Consider the following 16,036-nt stretch of genomic DNA (forward strand, 5'->3'; position numbering starts at 1 on the left):
TTGTCCTCACTGACACTCTTCCAAGCGAGGTCCTTTTTATTCCTGTCTCTATAGAGTTACTCCGGGCGGGGGCTGCCGCCACAACAGCAAGCAGGCTCCTGATTGGTTAACTTAACACAGCGTGAAAATCCGCCAAAGTTTACATTTTTCAACTCGGGCGTCAGCCGCAAATTCGCGTCAAATGCACAAAAAGCACCATTCGCGCGTACTGCGTACTACTACTCATTCGCATTGCGAGACCTCCAGATGCGCGTTAACGCATCTTCACATTGACTTAACATTGAAATCACTCAAGCTTAACTCCTCTACCGCGGCTGGTGTAAACGCAGCATAACAAAATTCCTTCACAAAAATTCAGTTATTTCAGCTTTTTGCTATAAAATGTTTTATTTTTAAAGAAAAATACCCATATTTAGGAGTTTATAAGCAGAGAAAAAAATATAGATAGGATAAAACGTTTTTTTCCAGTTTTGTTTGTTTGTTTGATTGTTTGAAAGCAGAGGGTCTGTTCTTTCATTTGATATATTTGTATGTTTATATATTTTTAGAAGACATTTTTTCTGGAATGCATTTTGTGAAACTTTTGTGAAAAATGCTGGAGGGCAACTTTTCAAAAAAAGGCTGGCGGCGAAAGAGTAAAATACTGGATCTATTGTTAACTTTTTCCCTGTCAGAGATTTTTTTTTTAAGTTGCCAGCTAGCGGCAGCATATGTTTTTCACAAAAGTTTAATGCCTTCCAGAAAATGTTCTTCTTTAAATATAAAAACATACAATATATCAAATGAAAGTACAGACCCACTGCTTTCAAACTAAAAAAGTTTCATCCTATCTTCATTTGTTCTCCTTTTATCACCTCTTAAATATAGGTGGGTTTCTTCAAAAATACAAAATTTTCAGCAGAAAGCTGAGATTATTGCATTTTTTTAAAGGACTTTTTTAGAGATCAGATTCAGAGCGATTTGATTTTCAAAAATCATACACAGAGTTTTTACTGTTTTTTGATCAGTGGAGGTTTCAGTGTTTTATAAGTTGGGTAAGAGCGCCACCTGCTGTATAATAGCGGAAATACAGATTGCCGTAAAAACTCATCATTGGCAGGGAAGCGTTTTCTCTTAAAGAGCACCTATTGTCTGATTTACAATTTTTCATTTCCTTTGGTGTGTAAGTTTGTATTAGTACATGTTAACGATTTTGCAAAAGGTACAAACCCCAAAGTAAACGATGACGCAAGTTATCGTCTCCAACGAAAATCTCTTTTCTTGGACTACAACAAACCGAATCTTTCAAACATGGTAAGGAGCGTTACGTTTCCGGCTGACGTCAAAGGTATTCAGGTCAATCACAACGTACAGATTAGCTGGCCAATCAGGGACACAGAGCTTTCAAATCCATGCGTTATAGGAGAGAGTGAAATCTGGAGCTACAAAAATGTACGAGATGTTGAAAATAAAGTGTTTTTAACCATAAACCACGCGAACACATTGTATTATACCAAATACACAAAATAACATTGTTAGCATAGCAATGAAATAGGTGCTCTTTAATTGACGAGATAACTTGTCAATGGCGTGAAAGATTTAACTAGACTACACGGAAGTGTTTTTATGCATCACAAATTCTGTACTTTAGGTCTAAAACAGGCTCAAATTCACGCACTACTGTTGCTTTTTTGGACAGACAGCCTAAGGGTTCAATAGAGATCTGTAGACCAGCCCACAACGACCATAAAGAGAACAAAACAGGGCTGACGGTCATTTACACGTATAGCAAGTACACATAAAAAGTGAATCAAACCGATTTCAGCGCCTCTCAAACAAAGCCCGCTTTTCTTTTCCACTCTGCTTCTTTCCATTGGGAATACTACAGCAAACTCTGGAATGTTGATGTAAGGATACTTTTCGCTCATTCCCCAAAACTGCCAAAATAAGCCTTTCGAACAAGATCCGCACATGTGTCGCTCCCTCAGCATCAGGAAATGCCTGAAGAGAGTCTAGGTCTGAATCAATAAACAGCATTCAGACAAAGACAAACGTTTAGAGTCACAGGAAGAGGAATATTTACTATATTTCCTGTACTGACACAGTTTACAGTAGCACTGTCTGTGTTTATTTGCTCGCATGTCCCTCTGTTTATGCAATTCCTGAAAACATTTCACAACCTGTGACGAATCGAGCGTTACAACATTTAGACTCGTTCTCCATCAGGATGCTCATAGTTGTAATTAAATGTTAGTTAACGCTGACCGTTTGAAACGCTGCTAATGATAATGTATTATTATGTGATTGAAAAACAATGATCTCATTCTTGACAGAGGTGGCTTTTTCATTCTCAAACATTCCTCTGACATCAAGATTACTTTACGTTTGTGCCAATCAAAAGAAACAGTTACTGTATCCTTTGCCTTTCATTTTTTTCTCGTTTTCTGTTGATACTACTGGCCATTGGGGTCTATGTGACCCCAAAATTTAAAGCCTATTTATAAGAAAAATATACTTTCAATATATTTTCAATAATTTAACAAATAATATATCGTATTTTTTTGTTTACTTTTCATCTATACAATAAAGCTGTGTTTTGAGAGATTTAAAGTACTTTTTTGAAGTAAAATCCTCAACTACACTGCAAAAAAAAAATTCAAGATAGAAAATCGTAGTATTTTTGTCGTGTTTTTAGTAAAAATATCTAAAAAATTTTAAATCAAGATGCTTTTTCTTGATGAGCAAAACGACCCAAGAAAATAAGTCTAGTTTTTAGACCGAAAACATCAAATTTAAGTGATTTTGTGCACTTAAGCAAAATTATCTGCCAATAGGGTAAGCAAAAAATCTTGACACTTTTTCTTAAACACTAAATTCAAGAAAAAAATCAAGAAAAATTTGCTTATACCCCATTGGCATTTTTTTTTTTCCTTTTTGCTTGTATTATGCACAAAATCACTTAAATTTGATATCTTTGGTGTAAAAACTAGACTTATTTTCTTGGGTCTTTTTGCTCAGCAAGAAAAAGCATCATTTTTTTCTTGAAAATCTTTTTTTGCAGTGTACACCATTAGCTTGCATGTGAAATTTAGATTTTTTTATGAAAAGTCACTTAATTAATTATCTAAATGTAATTTAAATTGTTTCTGGATATTGATCTAGGTGTTACACTGCAAAAAATGATTTTCAAGAAAAAATTCTTATTGTTTTTGTCTTGTTTTCGGTAAAAATATCTGAAAATTTTTAAATTAAGATGCTTTTTTGATGAGCAAAATGACCCAAGAAAATAAGTCTAGTTTTTAGACCAAAAATATCAAATTTAAGTGATTTTGTGCATAAAACAAAGAAAAAATCTGCCAATGTGTAAGCAAATTTTTCTTACATTTTTCTTATTTAGTGTTTAAGAAAAATATTCAAGATTTTTTTGCTTACCCCATTGGCAGATTTTTTGCTTGTTTTATGCACAAAATCACTTAAATTTGATATTTTTGGTCTAAAAACTAGACTTATTTTCTTGAGTCGTTTTTCTCATCAAGAAAAAAACATCTTAATTTAAGAATTGAAGAGTTTCGTTGCAAAACGAGATAACCACCGTTTTATAATTGTTCAGAAATCTCGTTTTTTGGTTGTGCATTCCTATTAATTTCAATTCAACTGCAGTTGGTTTGTTTTGATTTAAACCTTCACAACTTAACAAATACAGCTAAGTAGCACCATAAACAAAATAATAACATGATAACATAATAATAAACATGTTTTGACAAAAATGTTAAAAAATGGATTTATCTCGTTTTGCAACGAAACTCTTCAATTTTTAGATATTTTTACTGAAAACAAAAATACTAAGAAAACATTTTTTTGAAAAAAAATGTTTGCAGTGTAGGTGTAAAATTTCACCTTTTGCTGGTTAGAGTTAAACCTAAAGGAATTACTGTTTAAGAAAGAAATAGCTTTTACCAGCAGAGGGCCATAGAAAGCCATTCATTTTACTGGATATGGGCAACTGCTCACATCACTACTTTAGTAATACATTTTGTAAATGTTTGTATTTATAAACATTAGAAAGGACATTAAAAATAAATATTATTTCAAATAGAAGAATTTTTGTAGTTTTTATGCATTTTGAAATGTCTGTTTTTAAAAAATGATGAAATTTGACTGAATGTAAGTATATCTGTCCACTTTGCTTAATCTCATTCAAGTCATTATGCTGACAAACTCCAAATCTTTCCACTTTCTAGATGGGGTTCTTCAGAAGACATTACAGAGAGATCATCGAAGCGGAGAAGAACAGGAAGGACAGTGATGAAAGCTGGGATTGGGTCCAGAAGAGTCAATGAGAGCTTAAATTGGGTCCAGAAGAGCCGATGATAGCTTGGATCGGGTTTCGAACAATCCAGTAAGCTGCTAACTTCATCACGGCTATCTCCTAAGACCCGACCCTCCAGCCTTCCATATGTGGAAGAAAAAATATTCTCCAGATTTTTCGGAGGTTTGACACTTTTCTTGTGGATGGTGATGTAGCTAACGCTTGAGGTGACAGTGTGACCTGCCAAAAAAAGAAAGACTTGCAGTGGAATTCCATTGATCCCAGTGGGAAATGCCTCTTGCCAAAGGGTATGAAGAGATGGAACGCGAGGAATAAAGAGACTTCCTGGAAAGGATGTGGATATTGTGTCAATACTAGCAGACAATTCAAACCCTCAGGGCGCTGTTGAAAAGCAAAAATCTTTTATTTTTTATAAGATGTATTAGAAGAGCTTCAAGAGGTTTTTAACGCACTGATGACTGAAACACACACACACACACCGAGTTGATGATGTTTTTTTTTTTTGTGCACATCAGTATAATGAAGTTGGTTTTCAGATGAAGTCTTTCAAGTTCTCATTTTAATTTTCAGAGAATACAAAGCAAACTCTGAATTACCGAATGCTGTAGAAACCAGTTATCCCAAACTTTTATTAAACAACTTAAAATATGATCATAACTGCTCATTAGCTGCCATAATTCTCATCTTTTTTAAATATTTAAATCACAGCTTAGAGGATTTTTACAGCACTGGAATAGATGCAGGTTATTTTTAAAGAAAAAAAGTCATTTTTAGTCTATGTAATCTTTCAGCATAATGTAATAACTCACTCCACCATTTAGACAATTCTTCGTTTTCAGCCCCTCCCTTATGAGCACATGTTAGGATGACATCACTTTTCATAATCCAAACAGTTCAAATTCTGTCCTAATCTGTTGGAAATTTAAAATACAGTATTAACTTCATTGCTTTCTGAATATATTGACTTCAAGATTTCAGAAACATTTGTACCACCATGCATGTCTTCTACTTTATACAAATCCCATGACACCGTGTTTCGTAAGGTTCAGACCGCATGAACCCAGTCTTCGCAGGTTTTAACTGTGCAGTATGTAATGGTCCAAATATAGGTGGGAATGTTCATTACTTCATTGGGCACAAACCCATGTTTTAGGACTTGAGGGAAAATCTTGGTTTACGTCAACATTTTGGATCTTACCGAGCTAAACTTGCATCTTTTTTTATTTTAAAGAGTTTGTTCAAAATTGAAATATTTTTTTGCAGTTTACTAAACGATCACCAGACAAGTAATGACATTTTGGATCATCTTCATCTACAGACTTGCTTGTATTTTGTTTGATCAGTTATTATCACCACTGGCATGGTAAAGCCATTCCATGCCCCCTTCCCAATCCCAACACCAGTTTTCTTCATAGATGTGACACATACTTGACATTATAAGTGTAACAACTGTGAGTGTCAAATGTTACAATTATCACCTATTTTGATCATTTTAGAATATACTACTGTCACTGAATTTCAGTTTTATAAATGTATTAAGAAATATGTTTGTTGTACAAGCTCAAGCTGTATATTTATCTACTGAAACTGCCTTTTTAAAATTAAAACTCACAAACAGATGTTTTGTCTCATTTTTGTCCGGTGCCACCCAAACATACAGTACAGTATGTGTAGAGCAGTGTTGTGATTCCTGTAGCACGAGGGCCCTCTAGTGGATTTTAGAATAATCGCCAGATGAAGTGGCTGGTATCACAAACTTTGTTTAACATGTTTATTTTTCTGGGGGCAGTCTGCTTTTTTGGGTAAAATCTCAAATAAATTTTCCTAATGAATGTTTACAGAATATTAGTTTATGGCATACTATGTTTTAACAGTATTATGAAACAACGCAACGACAAACATTCAAACGGTAGTTGTCACGTGATATGTGCTCACGGCTCGTGCTTAATTCGATAAATGGCGTCTTCGAATAAAATTTTATTTTGCATTTTTAGTTCAATTTTGTTTGTCCAGTTAAATATAGCATCAATGAAAATGGTGTGGTGATTATATTAATGTAAAGTACCGATAATGAAAGGTAAGAAAGAGTTAAACCCTCTTCTTTGGCGGAAGTGTTTCCGTTTGTCTTACCACAGTTAACTTACACTACAAATATCATGGTCATAGTAACGTTAGTTCAAAATTGAAAAGCTATTAAATCTGTTTATGCTTTATCTTAAAATAGTTCAAAAGTAACGTGAAAATGTGTATTGTTTTCATTCCTTTGTTTTGCTTTTCCCCCTGAATATAAAATCTGTGTTGTTTTGTTGGTTAAAACTTAATAAAAAATATAATATAATATAAATAAATAAAACTTCTCGCTTCCAAAAATCTCGCGAGAATTTAAAATCGCGCTACTTTGATGTCATACGCCAATCTATCTGAATGATTTATGCTCTTCATTTATATTTGACAACACTAGTCTATTTGTTGATCAAAATCTTTTTCGTAGTTTATCAAACAAACAAAAAAATCGCTTAAAAATTAAAAGTAAAAGCCTTAACAGAGATCAGATATCTTTACCTGATTGCTTAAGCTTTTGGAATAACACATTTGATAATATAGTATGGGAAGATTTCTGGCTCCTTCAGAAAACAATATTTTTACCTAATAAAGTTTTTGAGATTTCTTTTAAAATTATTCACAATTGCTACCCAGTTAATTATAACTTTGCTAAATTCAATAATAATATTTCCCCCTTGTGCACCTTTTGTCATCAGGTTGATGAGACAATCATTCATTTATTTTGGGAATGTATATACTGTAAAATATTTTGGGTTGACTTTTCAAATTTTGTCAAAAGATATCTTTTTTTTTTTTCTGTTTAAACTAAAAAAGTGTGCTTTTTTGGTGAAACTATGAGATTAGATCCTTATCACTTTAAATTTATTCTTAACTTGCTGATTCTGCTTGCTAAATTTTATATTCACAAATGCAAATTCTCAATGAAAACTCTTTCTTTTTTCATCTTTAAGAAAGATCTTGATATATATTAAATTTCCTTGAGGAACTCAAAAAAACATTGTTGCTTGTTAGACCTTACAATGGTGTCAATTCTTTAAGCCACCTTAAATCTCTTTACAGTATATTTATGTTTATGTAATGTAACCCCCGATATTGTGTACTTTTTTCCATATATTGTATTGTTCTGTATATTTTATTAAGGCATAATTTTAAAGAAATGCATGATGACGTCGAACACACCTACAGTGTATTAGCCTACTTCCGTTAAGATTAAATGAACAGGTGAATTCATCAAGCACATATAAAGAACTGCACAGAAATCTTTTATTATAATGCTGTTGACTTAAAACTAAAAATTATTTTTACTATGACCTACTCTTTTCATTATTAAAATAAGAGTTTGGGATAAATGACTGTGGTTGCCTTCATATGTGACATCTGAGACCTGACAGTGATGCTCACAGTCAATGTTCTGCATTATTTATTACTGGCTACATTGTAACAGTGCACATAGATGCAAGGAGCTGCTACAACACCAGGTATTTATCTCATGTTATGTATATTTCATGTATAACAACTGATAGTGTTTAATAAACATTATTTAGTAAATATCAATATGTGAAATTTTCATATCAACAATCATGAAATTAGAGGACATAACAGGTAAGATGCCTTCATGACATCTCCTTTTTCTTGAGCAATGGCATCTCTTCTAGAAGACGGCTTGATAAGAACAGGTGCAATCGAGCAGGTGGTGGTTCCTCTCTCTACCCACCTGTGTCAGCTCATCCTGTTGTGTGGAAGTGAAACAGAGCTGAACAAGTATACCCACCAGGACCAGTTCACCCAACTGGAAGCGGCTGCTACAGCAGTGAGCAAGGCTAGCAAAAATATGGCGGCTGTGGCAACCAGGTCAGTTACGTTTATAATTGTCCTAAAAATCTAAATCTTAAATGACATCATATAACAAATTTCAAACACTTTTTTAATAAAAAGTACATTATATAAGTTGTTGTTGATGCTTGTAGGGTCATGTTACTTATTATATCCTTGTGTGCAGGCTAATGGCAGATACAGAAGATAATATCCTAAAGATGGAGATGAGTCCACTTGTGGAATCCCTGACTGTGTCGGGTCAGCATGTGCTCCTGGCCACCCAAAAGCTCAGCATTCAACCAGAGGTCATGGATCACAGAGAGGAACTCATTGAAGCCACTCAAAATGTGCTGTTAACTGTAGTAAAGGTAAAAAGTCATTTGTGTTGTGAAAGAAAATAATTGCATGCTGAAATTAGAAATAAAGATGATGTGATGTTTATAATGTAAATGTATATAACTGATATGATTCTACATTTACGAAAAAGTTTCTCATTTTTTAAAATTTTCATGTACACACAGCAACGCTGTCAAAAAGATCCAAGTTTACACGGATCCACAAAAAACGCTGTATTATGCGTGTCAGGCCAGTAGATGGCAATGTTACTTTGTAAAGAAACACTGCCTGCGCGCGCACACACACATTCTCCAAAAAACTGAGGCCGTTTCTCAATATGCCTTCTTGTCTGTACTTGTGTTCTTGTGAACTTGTGAAACGTCATCAGTCGCGGACCAAGTACTGTTCCAAATCAAAGTTCGCATCAAGCCCAAGTTCACATAAAATCCCCGGATGTGTTCTTGATCCGCCCATTTTATCGAGGATGCATCAGATGAGACTTGTGTGGACTTATGACAGCGAAGTTTCCCAGAATGCATTTCGCGTCAGGAGTTCGTTCTTCCGGGTCTGAACTTGCAAGTTCAAACTACGAAGGACACAAGTCCGATTTTGGCGTACTTGGTATTGAGAAACGGCTTTTTATTAAGAATGCAAAAGCATTGAGCAGTTTTGTTTAGACAGACAATGTTTTTTTTACTAAAAGTGACTGAATTTATAAATACCAAAGATTTGTACAATTTATTGGAGATTTGTTAAAGGGATAGTAAGTAGGATTTTACCCCATCTAGTGGTGAAATTGTATTTTGCATTCAAACGAATAGTGCTCTCTAGCGCCTCGCTTTTCCAAATGCGTGTTGCAACTATGGTAGCTTATGTACTGATCTTCTTGTCCGTTTCAGCTAGTTCACGTGTTCTGAACGAAAACGCGTTGTGGAAACGCGTTGGTAGGCTAGTGCTTTTTGTCCCTCTTTGCTATTATAGTTTATCAATATGGTGGAACGACATGGAAGCCTTCTTGTACTTAACCCGTTCAATGTAAGTAAAGAGAGGAAATTCTGAGCTTACAAAGAAAAGTCAGATCATTGGCAGAGGACACCAAAGGGGATCTATTTATGAATAAAAACATTGATTTTGACTAATAAAATACTTAAAATCCTACTTATTGTCCCTTTAATAAACTCTGTATCTTGCGCAACACAAACACTCCTGTAGGCCATCATTATTTTTGGGGGTATATTCACGCGTTCCTATAGACTAAAGTTACACATATAAGCATGACGTGACTGTCATCACAGATTCGCCTTATTTTTTTGTTTTCTCAGAGGTGACAAAGCGTTTCGAAAACATGTACTTTGAAACCTATCTGAAAATGCATTTTCGTGTAAACAAAAAGCCAAAACACATAAAACTTTCCCAGTATTGGTTGGAAACGTTGGTGCGTAATGGGTCCTAAATTGTTTACTTTGTTCTGATGTTTCAAAGATTCTTTTGGCGGAGGATGACGCAGCTGTAAGAAAGATCACCGTGGCTGCTGATTGGCTCTTGCATTGTCTTACTCAAGTGGGAGCTGCAGAAGACATTTCATCTTTATTGAAAGCGTTTCAAATCTTTTCAAAGGCAATGCTGCTCATTCACAGCTCGGTACTTGAACGAATACAGGAACTGCGTGACGACAGACAGCAGAAGCATTTGAAAGCTTCCCTAGAGACCTTGAGGAAATGTGTTTCCATGCTTCACACTGCCATGTACACGACCATAAAGCATCCAAACAGTGAGGAAGCCCGGGGTGCAAAGCAATACATCTTAAACAAGGTGGATTCAACAGTGAATGACATCGTAACCACACTCAAGAGTAACTGCGAGCCGGCAGCCACCGGTTCGTGTGGATACTACACCGAATTACGGAACAAGTTACAAAGGCTGCTGTCTGCCCCTGCTTCTGTTAAAGACGTTGATTTTGACCTTCTGCTTCGTGATTTGGTGCTTCACAGTATGATGGTAGCCAATGCTTCTCGGAGAGAAATTCAGTTGGAAGTGGCTGCCAATTGCAAGCTGGTCCTACAGCGCTGGTCCGAGCTATCACAACAAACAAAACACTGTGCTGATCAGCCAGATCAAGAGCGTATGAACAACACATGTGCTTCTTTATTGGAACAAATCTATAAACTCAACAAGGCTGTTGTAAACGCCACCCTGTTTCAGGTCTTAGACATATCTGTCACAGACATATCTCCTTTGGAGCAGATGGTGCCCACTGTTTGCCGTATCGTCCAGGAGGAGGTAGAGGATGATGAGATGAATATGAAAACACTCCAGGTACAATCTGAAGCCTTTGTAGCTCACGCTGATAAGATAGCGGAGGTGGCTGGCTTCATCTCAGCTTTAGCGTGTGATGAAACGAGTCTTGAGGGTGTAGATACCTCAAGAATGTGCATTATGCAACTAAAAGATGCAGTTGTAGCACTTGTGTCAGATCTTGGTCATTGCACTGAAGCTCTGCAGAAACTAAATGAGATTATTCGGAGATGGACAGATGAGATGGAGCAACTCCTGCATGTCTGTAGCAGCATCATTAATGTTAAGGACTTTGTCTGTCTTGCTCTTCAGGAAATGGAGAGAGACTGGATGGCATTTGTTGAAGCACATAAAGATCAGAATGTGCAGTTCCTCTTGAAACAGGCAGGCTTTTTTATGGGTCACACAAGTCAGGTGATCCAGTTTGTGAAAAAACATGTTGATAGGAGTGATGATCCAATTTACCGTAATGGGCTGCTGGTTCTGGTAAAGCAAGCCGAAGCCTCTGCAGCGGAGGTGACAAACTTTCTCACTGATATCTATTCTTATAGCAGTCTTAGCAATGAGCAATTCGTACTGATTTCCAATAGCGTCTCGATGGCTTTTAAACACTTTAACATTTTACGTGAAGGACTTGATGGTTTGCAGCATCCACATTTGCTGAGCCCACTGCGAGAGGGAGCCCGTCAGTCTGCCAGCTCTGCATCGTGTGCTGTTCCCATTTCAGAATGTCAAAGTTCAACTGATGATAAAACAGAGGCTGAGACATCATTGCAAAGCTCAACTACTGAAGATATTCAATGTCAGCTTGAAGATGGTTTGGAGAACCAGACTCTTCAACCAATAATGGAGCAACATGTTCCAATTTTTGTAGAAGAGTGGACTGAACCTGTCCCTGAATCTACACCTGATGCACATTTTCAATATATTGATTTATTGCCTCTTTTGTGTGAAGTTGTCAGCATGACCAAAGGGAAAGATGTAGAGGCTCTCAACATATCTTGCACCGGAGTTTTGGGACTTTCAAATAGCTACGCCCAAGCTGCAAGAGAAGCCACAAGCGTCATAGACACCGCTGATTATCAAGAAGTGGAAAGTGTGCGATCCAAACTAATGTCTCTGACGCCCTTGCTCGTCCAGACGGCACAAGAAACAGCCATGAGTTCAGCTATGAGTACAGACAGCATTTATAAACACAGCACGCAATTTTCTGACCTCATCAAATGTGCCCGTAAAACATTACTGCCAGTTGCAGGAATGTGGTACCATGCTGTGTTCTCCATGTTCCGAAACTATGCACCAAATATGTTGGAGTCTATCACACAGGATCTTACAGAGGTAATGTGTTTATGTGCAGATGCTGTACAACTTGTTACATCAGCGGACATCAAGGTCTTGGGTGAGTCTCAAGAGAGTATTATGGCATTGCAGAGCAAACTCCAAAAAGCTCAAACCAACACTAAGAATCTTATAGATGTGGCTGGTTCAAGGGTGACCCAAACTGATGAGCTAGATGGTCTTTGCATGCTTTGGGCCTTGTCCATACAAGTACTGCTTAATTCACTGGATAGGATTTTGGGAACATCCACAACTGATGGCAAAGGGCAACTAATCAAACATCAAACGACACCCAAGAAGTGGTTGACAGCAATGTCTGAGAATTCACTTCGTATACAAGAAGCTGCAAGACTGTCATCTTTGAACTGTCGAGATGCATATAAGGTCAAACTGTTAGGAGAACTTCAGGAAGAGGTGAAGACGCTTACAGACTCATACTTACAGGTCGCTGAAGGTATTGCGTCTCTCTCAAGTGTCTTGATGTTGGCCAAGTCAGAGCTGATTCAGAGACAACTTCAGATTCAAATGAAGGCACTCTCTTGTCTTCTGAGCAAAATTAACCAGGAATATGTGACAGCAATTGAAAATACGATTGCCTTGGCATGCTCAGTCAAAAATCAAGATGGTAACTTGGAAACCGAAGATGCTCTGGCACAGTTTGAAAGCAAAGCAGAATTGCTCTTGCAAAATGTTAAAAATGCCACAGGATCCATCCAGGACTGTTTCAATTTTATTAGAGACCCAAGGGAGAGGTCGAACCTACGGTTCATTAATGACCACTTGTCCTTTCAGATGTCGGATATAGTGTCTAGAGCCAGGCTAATTGTGGAAACGCAAAGTCTTGGCGAGACTCTAACTCTTGATATTCAGACACAGTGCTGGTCAGCAAAGGCTCATTACCTCGTAGAGGAAATCTATAAGCTGAATGAAATTCTTGATGTCACGAAAGAACAGATCAAGTGCGGTTTGCAGGGAAAAGTCTCCAAAGAATTGGTCAAGCATCAAACACCAATACGACTCATGCAAAAAAAGGAACCCCTCCATCCTGTAAGCAAGGAAATAAATCCAATACACATAAATAATCAAGGTACTACTGAAAGCAAATCAAACACTTGCATCCAAGAGGTGTCCAGTCAGGAACCAAATAAGGTAAAGCTTTTGATCACTTTTTGGAATTGATAACGTTTTTGAATACTTTGTAGCAAGGCTGTAACCACACCTTGGCAGGACCAAAAGATTGAGTCAATATGCATGTATATTAAATACATCAAATATTTGGGAAAATTTTGGCCATTTCTGAATTTGGGGGGGACATGTCCCCCTCAATGTCTTCTGTGGTTACAGTCCTGCTTTGTATGTAGGAAATGTTATTTACTTATTTTCCCTTAGGAAGTGAAATTATTAAGGAGCACAAGAATGACTGTGTATACCTCAGTGGATCCTACTCTCTCTTACACGTCCCTCTTTCTGAAACGGGAGACGGAGAAGTGGGATGACAAGGGTAACCAGATTGTCAAAGTGACGAAGGAAATGGCAGATAAACTCTATAACATGGCTCAGTATCTAAAGCGTAAAGGACCCATTCAGGTAACCAACACAATAAGCAAAGTTTCTGTTCAGTTCAAAACCAATGATCCCAAGTGTTATTTTATGTTTCCCCGTAGACCAAAGATGCTTTTGTGACGTCTGCAAAAGATCTTGTGTCAAGTGGCCAGGCTATCACACAGTTTGTGCGTGTCATAGCAGACCACTGCTTGGACAAACATTGCACCGAGGAGCTCTGTGTCATAGCAGAGCAGATTCTTACTATTTCCAACCAGCTGACCATCATCTCAAGGTGAGAGGCATTTTTAAGACTTAACAGTTATTCCGGCTCATAGCAGTTCTGATAGTTGGTGGACTTTCTTACTGTACTGTACCCAAGTTTCTTTCCTCCTTACATTTCTGACACATGTTTAATGACAGTACAACTATTAAACATGCAAAAATCTCATGTGACCCAAGGGGTGCATGGTGTCTCTCCAGTGTTAATGCAGTGACCCCCGGGTGCAAGTCATCGGATGAGATCCTGGTGAAGAACGCACAGAATCTACTACAGACAGTCATCCAGGGTGTACGAGCTGCAGAGGCTGCTTGTATCAGGGTAAGAGGAATATAAGAACCTGTCATTCCTGTCCTGGGGAAATGATACTGCCATCAACAACCAACGGTGCAGCAATCTCGTTCATTTCTGTGGAAGTTAGCCGACTTCCAGTGACACGAGGGATGGTATCTAAGCAAAGTCTGATGCTTCAAATCTAGTCCACGATGTGGGACTGTAGGAAACTATAAAAACACCAAGGACCTAAAAAACCTTTAAAAAGCTTTCTACTTTAAAAAATTCAAAGCTATTACTATTACAGTTAATAGTACATATATGCTCTTGTATGAATTTTGATTGTCTTATCCTGATTTTTACAGGGTTTGAAACAACCAGAACCAAACTCTGAAGCAGCGAAGGCAGCGGCTTTTTGTTTTCAGTGGAAGCAGTCTCTTCTCATCCACCGAGCTCAGGAGCAGCTCAACCCTGAAACTGATGACTTGGGTCTGCGGAGGATCTCCCAAAATTCTACTGTGCCCAGCCTTGCTCCATCCATCAATGTGTTGGACAAATACAAATAATGACTTACAAGGGTCCTAAATTGCTTGTTGCTTTTATATTTATTTTGTAGGTATAACAAAACGAACTTTGTTACCCTTCCAGGTAAAGTTAATTGTAAAACATATACTATCTGTACGAGTCTGTTAAAGGAGCAACAACATAAACAAACGCCTTTTGTGGAATGAACTTCAGTTCCGGTGGACTTAGCAAATAATTAATAACAACCATTCAGAGTAGATTATTTTTAATAACAAGCAAAATAAATAACCAGTAAATTACCTTAGTTAGTCAGAGCCGATGGTGTAGTGGGCTGTGCTCCGACATGTGGTGCTTTCGCATTTTCAACGACTTGAGTTCGATTCCTGGCTCGTGGTCATTTGCCGATCCTGTACCCCTCTCTCCTCCCTGTACTTTCCTGTCCTCTCCTTACCTCACTGTTCAATAAAGGCAAAAACTGGCCAAAAAATATAACTTTACCTTAGTTCAATTACAACTACAGTAAATCGGATCACCATTACAATGAGCTAACATTACTAAAATCATTTTACAGGTATACAGAGTCAGCTTCAGATACTTAAATTATTGTCTGGCTGTCGAATCCACATGACTCTCCTGATTTTGCCGGGTGGTTGGTGTCCTTGGGGCAACATTGTGTTGACCCTATGACAACATTTTAATCAATGATTCAGATTTCAGAAATAATTTTAGAACCAGGCCGTTTCTAGACCAGTGTTTTTTACTTATAAAGTAAAAAATATTTTTCCCTCTGATTTTAGGGTTCACTTATAGTTGGGGTTTGTTGTGGGTTTAGGTTTTATTTAGAAAGGTGTTGTCCTTGGGTCAACACGATATGTTGCTCTGAGGACGTCGCTCACTTGGCAAAATCCGGTTGAGCAAATCCGCACAGCAGTGATCCATGCTCACCGTCTCACCTTGTTGAAACCAAAACATTTTATTTTCCACAAGGTCTTTGTTTCGGAGATCTGTTTAGTTGGTAGCGAGGGTGCGTTTCCAAACGCAACTACGGTTGCAATTTTTTTGTTACCAATAGTTTAATGCTAACAACAAACAAAGTTAGCTAACAATGCTTTTGGGAAACAAACATGTGACCGAAGTTACAGTGCATTACAAGGTATCAATTTTTATCAGTATGTGTGTTCCCTGGGTTCAAACCCAAGAATTGTGCAATGCTCTAACACTGAGCTGACGCAATACACATCTGGATACGACCTTTACTT

General features: G+C 37.2%; 3 protein-coding genes across 4 annotated transcripts in view; all 3 read left to right on the forward strand.

Annotated features, from left to right (window-relative positions):
* The window catches only part of itga9 (integrin, alpha 9), a 109,965-nt gene extending 104,037 nt beyond the window's left edge, over nucleotides 1-5,928 (forward strand). For both annotated transcript variants that reach the window (XM_055171012.2, XM_055171014.2), the window contains exon 28: nucleotides 4,221-5,928. In XM_055171012.2, coding sequence (XP_055026987.2) covers nucleotides 4,221-4,319 — 99 coding nt within the window. In that variant the 3' untranslated portion in view covers nucleotides 4,320-5,928. The remainder of the gene's footprint in view (nucleotides 1-4,220) is intronic.
* A 1,554-nt stretch (nucleotides 5,929-7,482) lies between these two features.
* Nucleotides 7,483-13,392, forward strand: LOC129416649 (uncharacterized). The gene is made up of 4 exons (XM_073873521.1): nucleotides 7,483-7,851; nucleotides 8,011-8,224; nucleotides 8,373-8,556; nucleotides 10,007-13,392. Exons 1-4 carry the CDS (start codon nucleotides 7,827-7,829, stop codon nucleotides 13,334-13,336), a joined length of 3,753 nt encoding a protein of 1,250 aa, XP_073729622.1. The 5' UTR covers nucleotides 7,483-7,826; the 3' UTR covers nucleotides 13,337-13,392.
* Nucleotides 13,393-13,550: 158 nt separating this feature from the next.
* LOC141368826 (vinculin-like) lies at nucleotides 13,551-14,922 on the forward strand. Its single transcript, XM_073873522.1, has 4 exons — nucleotides 13,551-13,744; nucleotides 13,822-13,994; nucleotides 14,162-14,300; nucleotides 14,618-14,922. The coding sequence occupies exons 1-4, from the start codon at nucleotides 13,574-13,576 to the stop codon at nucleotides 14,816-14,818; spliced, it is 684 nt and encodes a 227-aa protein (XP_073729623.1). The 5' UTR covers nucleotides 13,551-13,573; the 3' UTR covers nucleotides 14,819-14,922.
* The last annotated feature ends 1,114 nt before the right edge of the window (nucleotides 14,923-16,036 follow it).

This window comes from Misgurnus anguillicaudatus, chromosome 11 (assembly GCF_027580225.2).
Source record: "Misgurnus anguillicaudatus chromosome 11, ASM2758022v2, whole genome shotgun sequence".
Classification (NCBI taxonomy): Eukaryota; Metazoa; Chordata; class Actinopteri; order Cypriniformes; family Cobitidae; genus Misgurnus; species Misgurnus anguillicaudatus.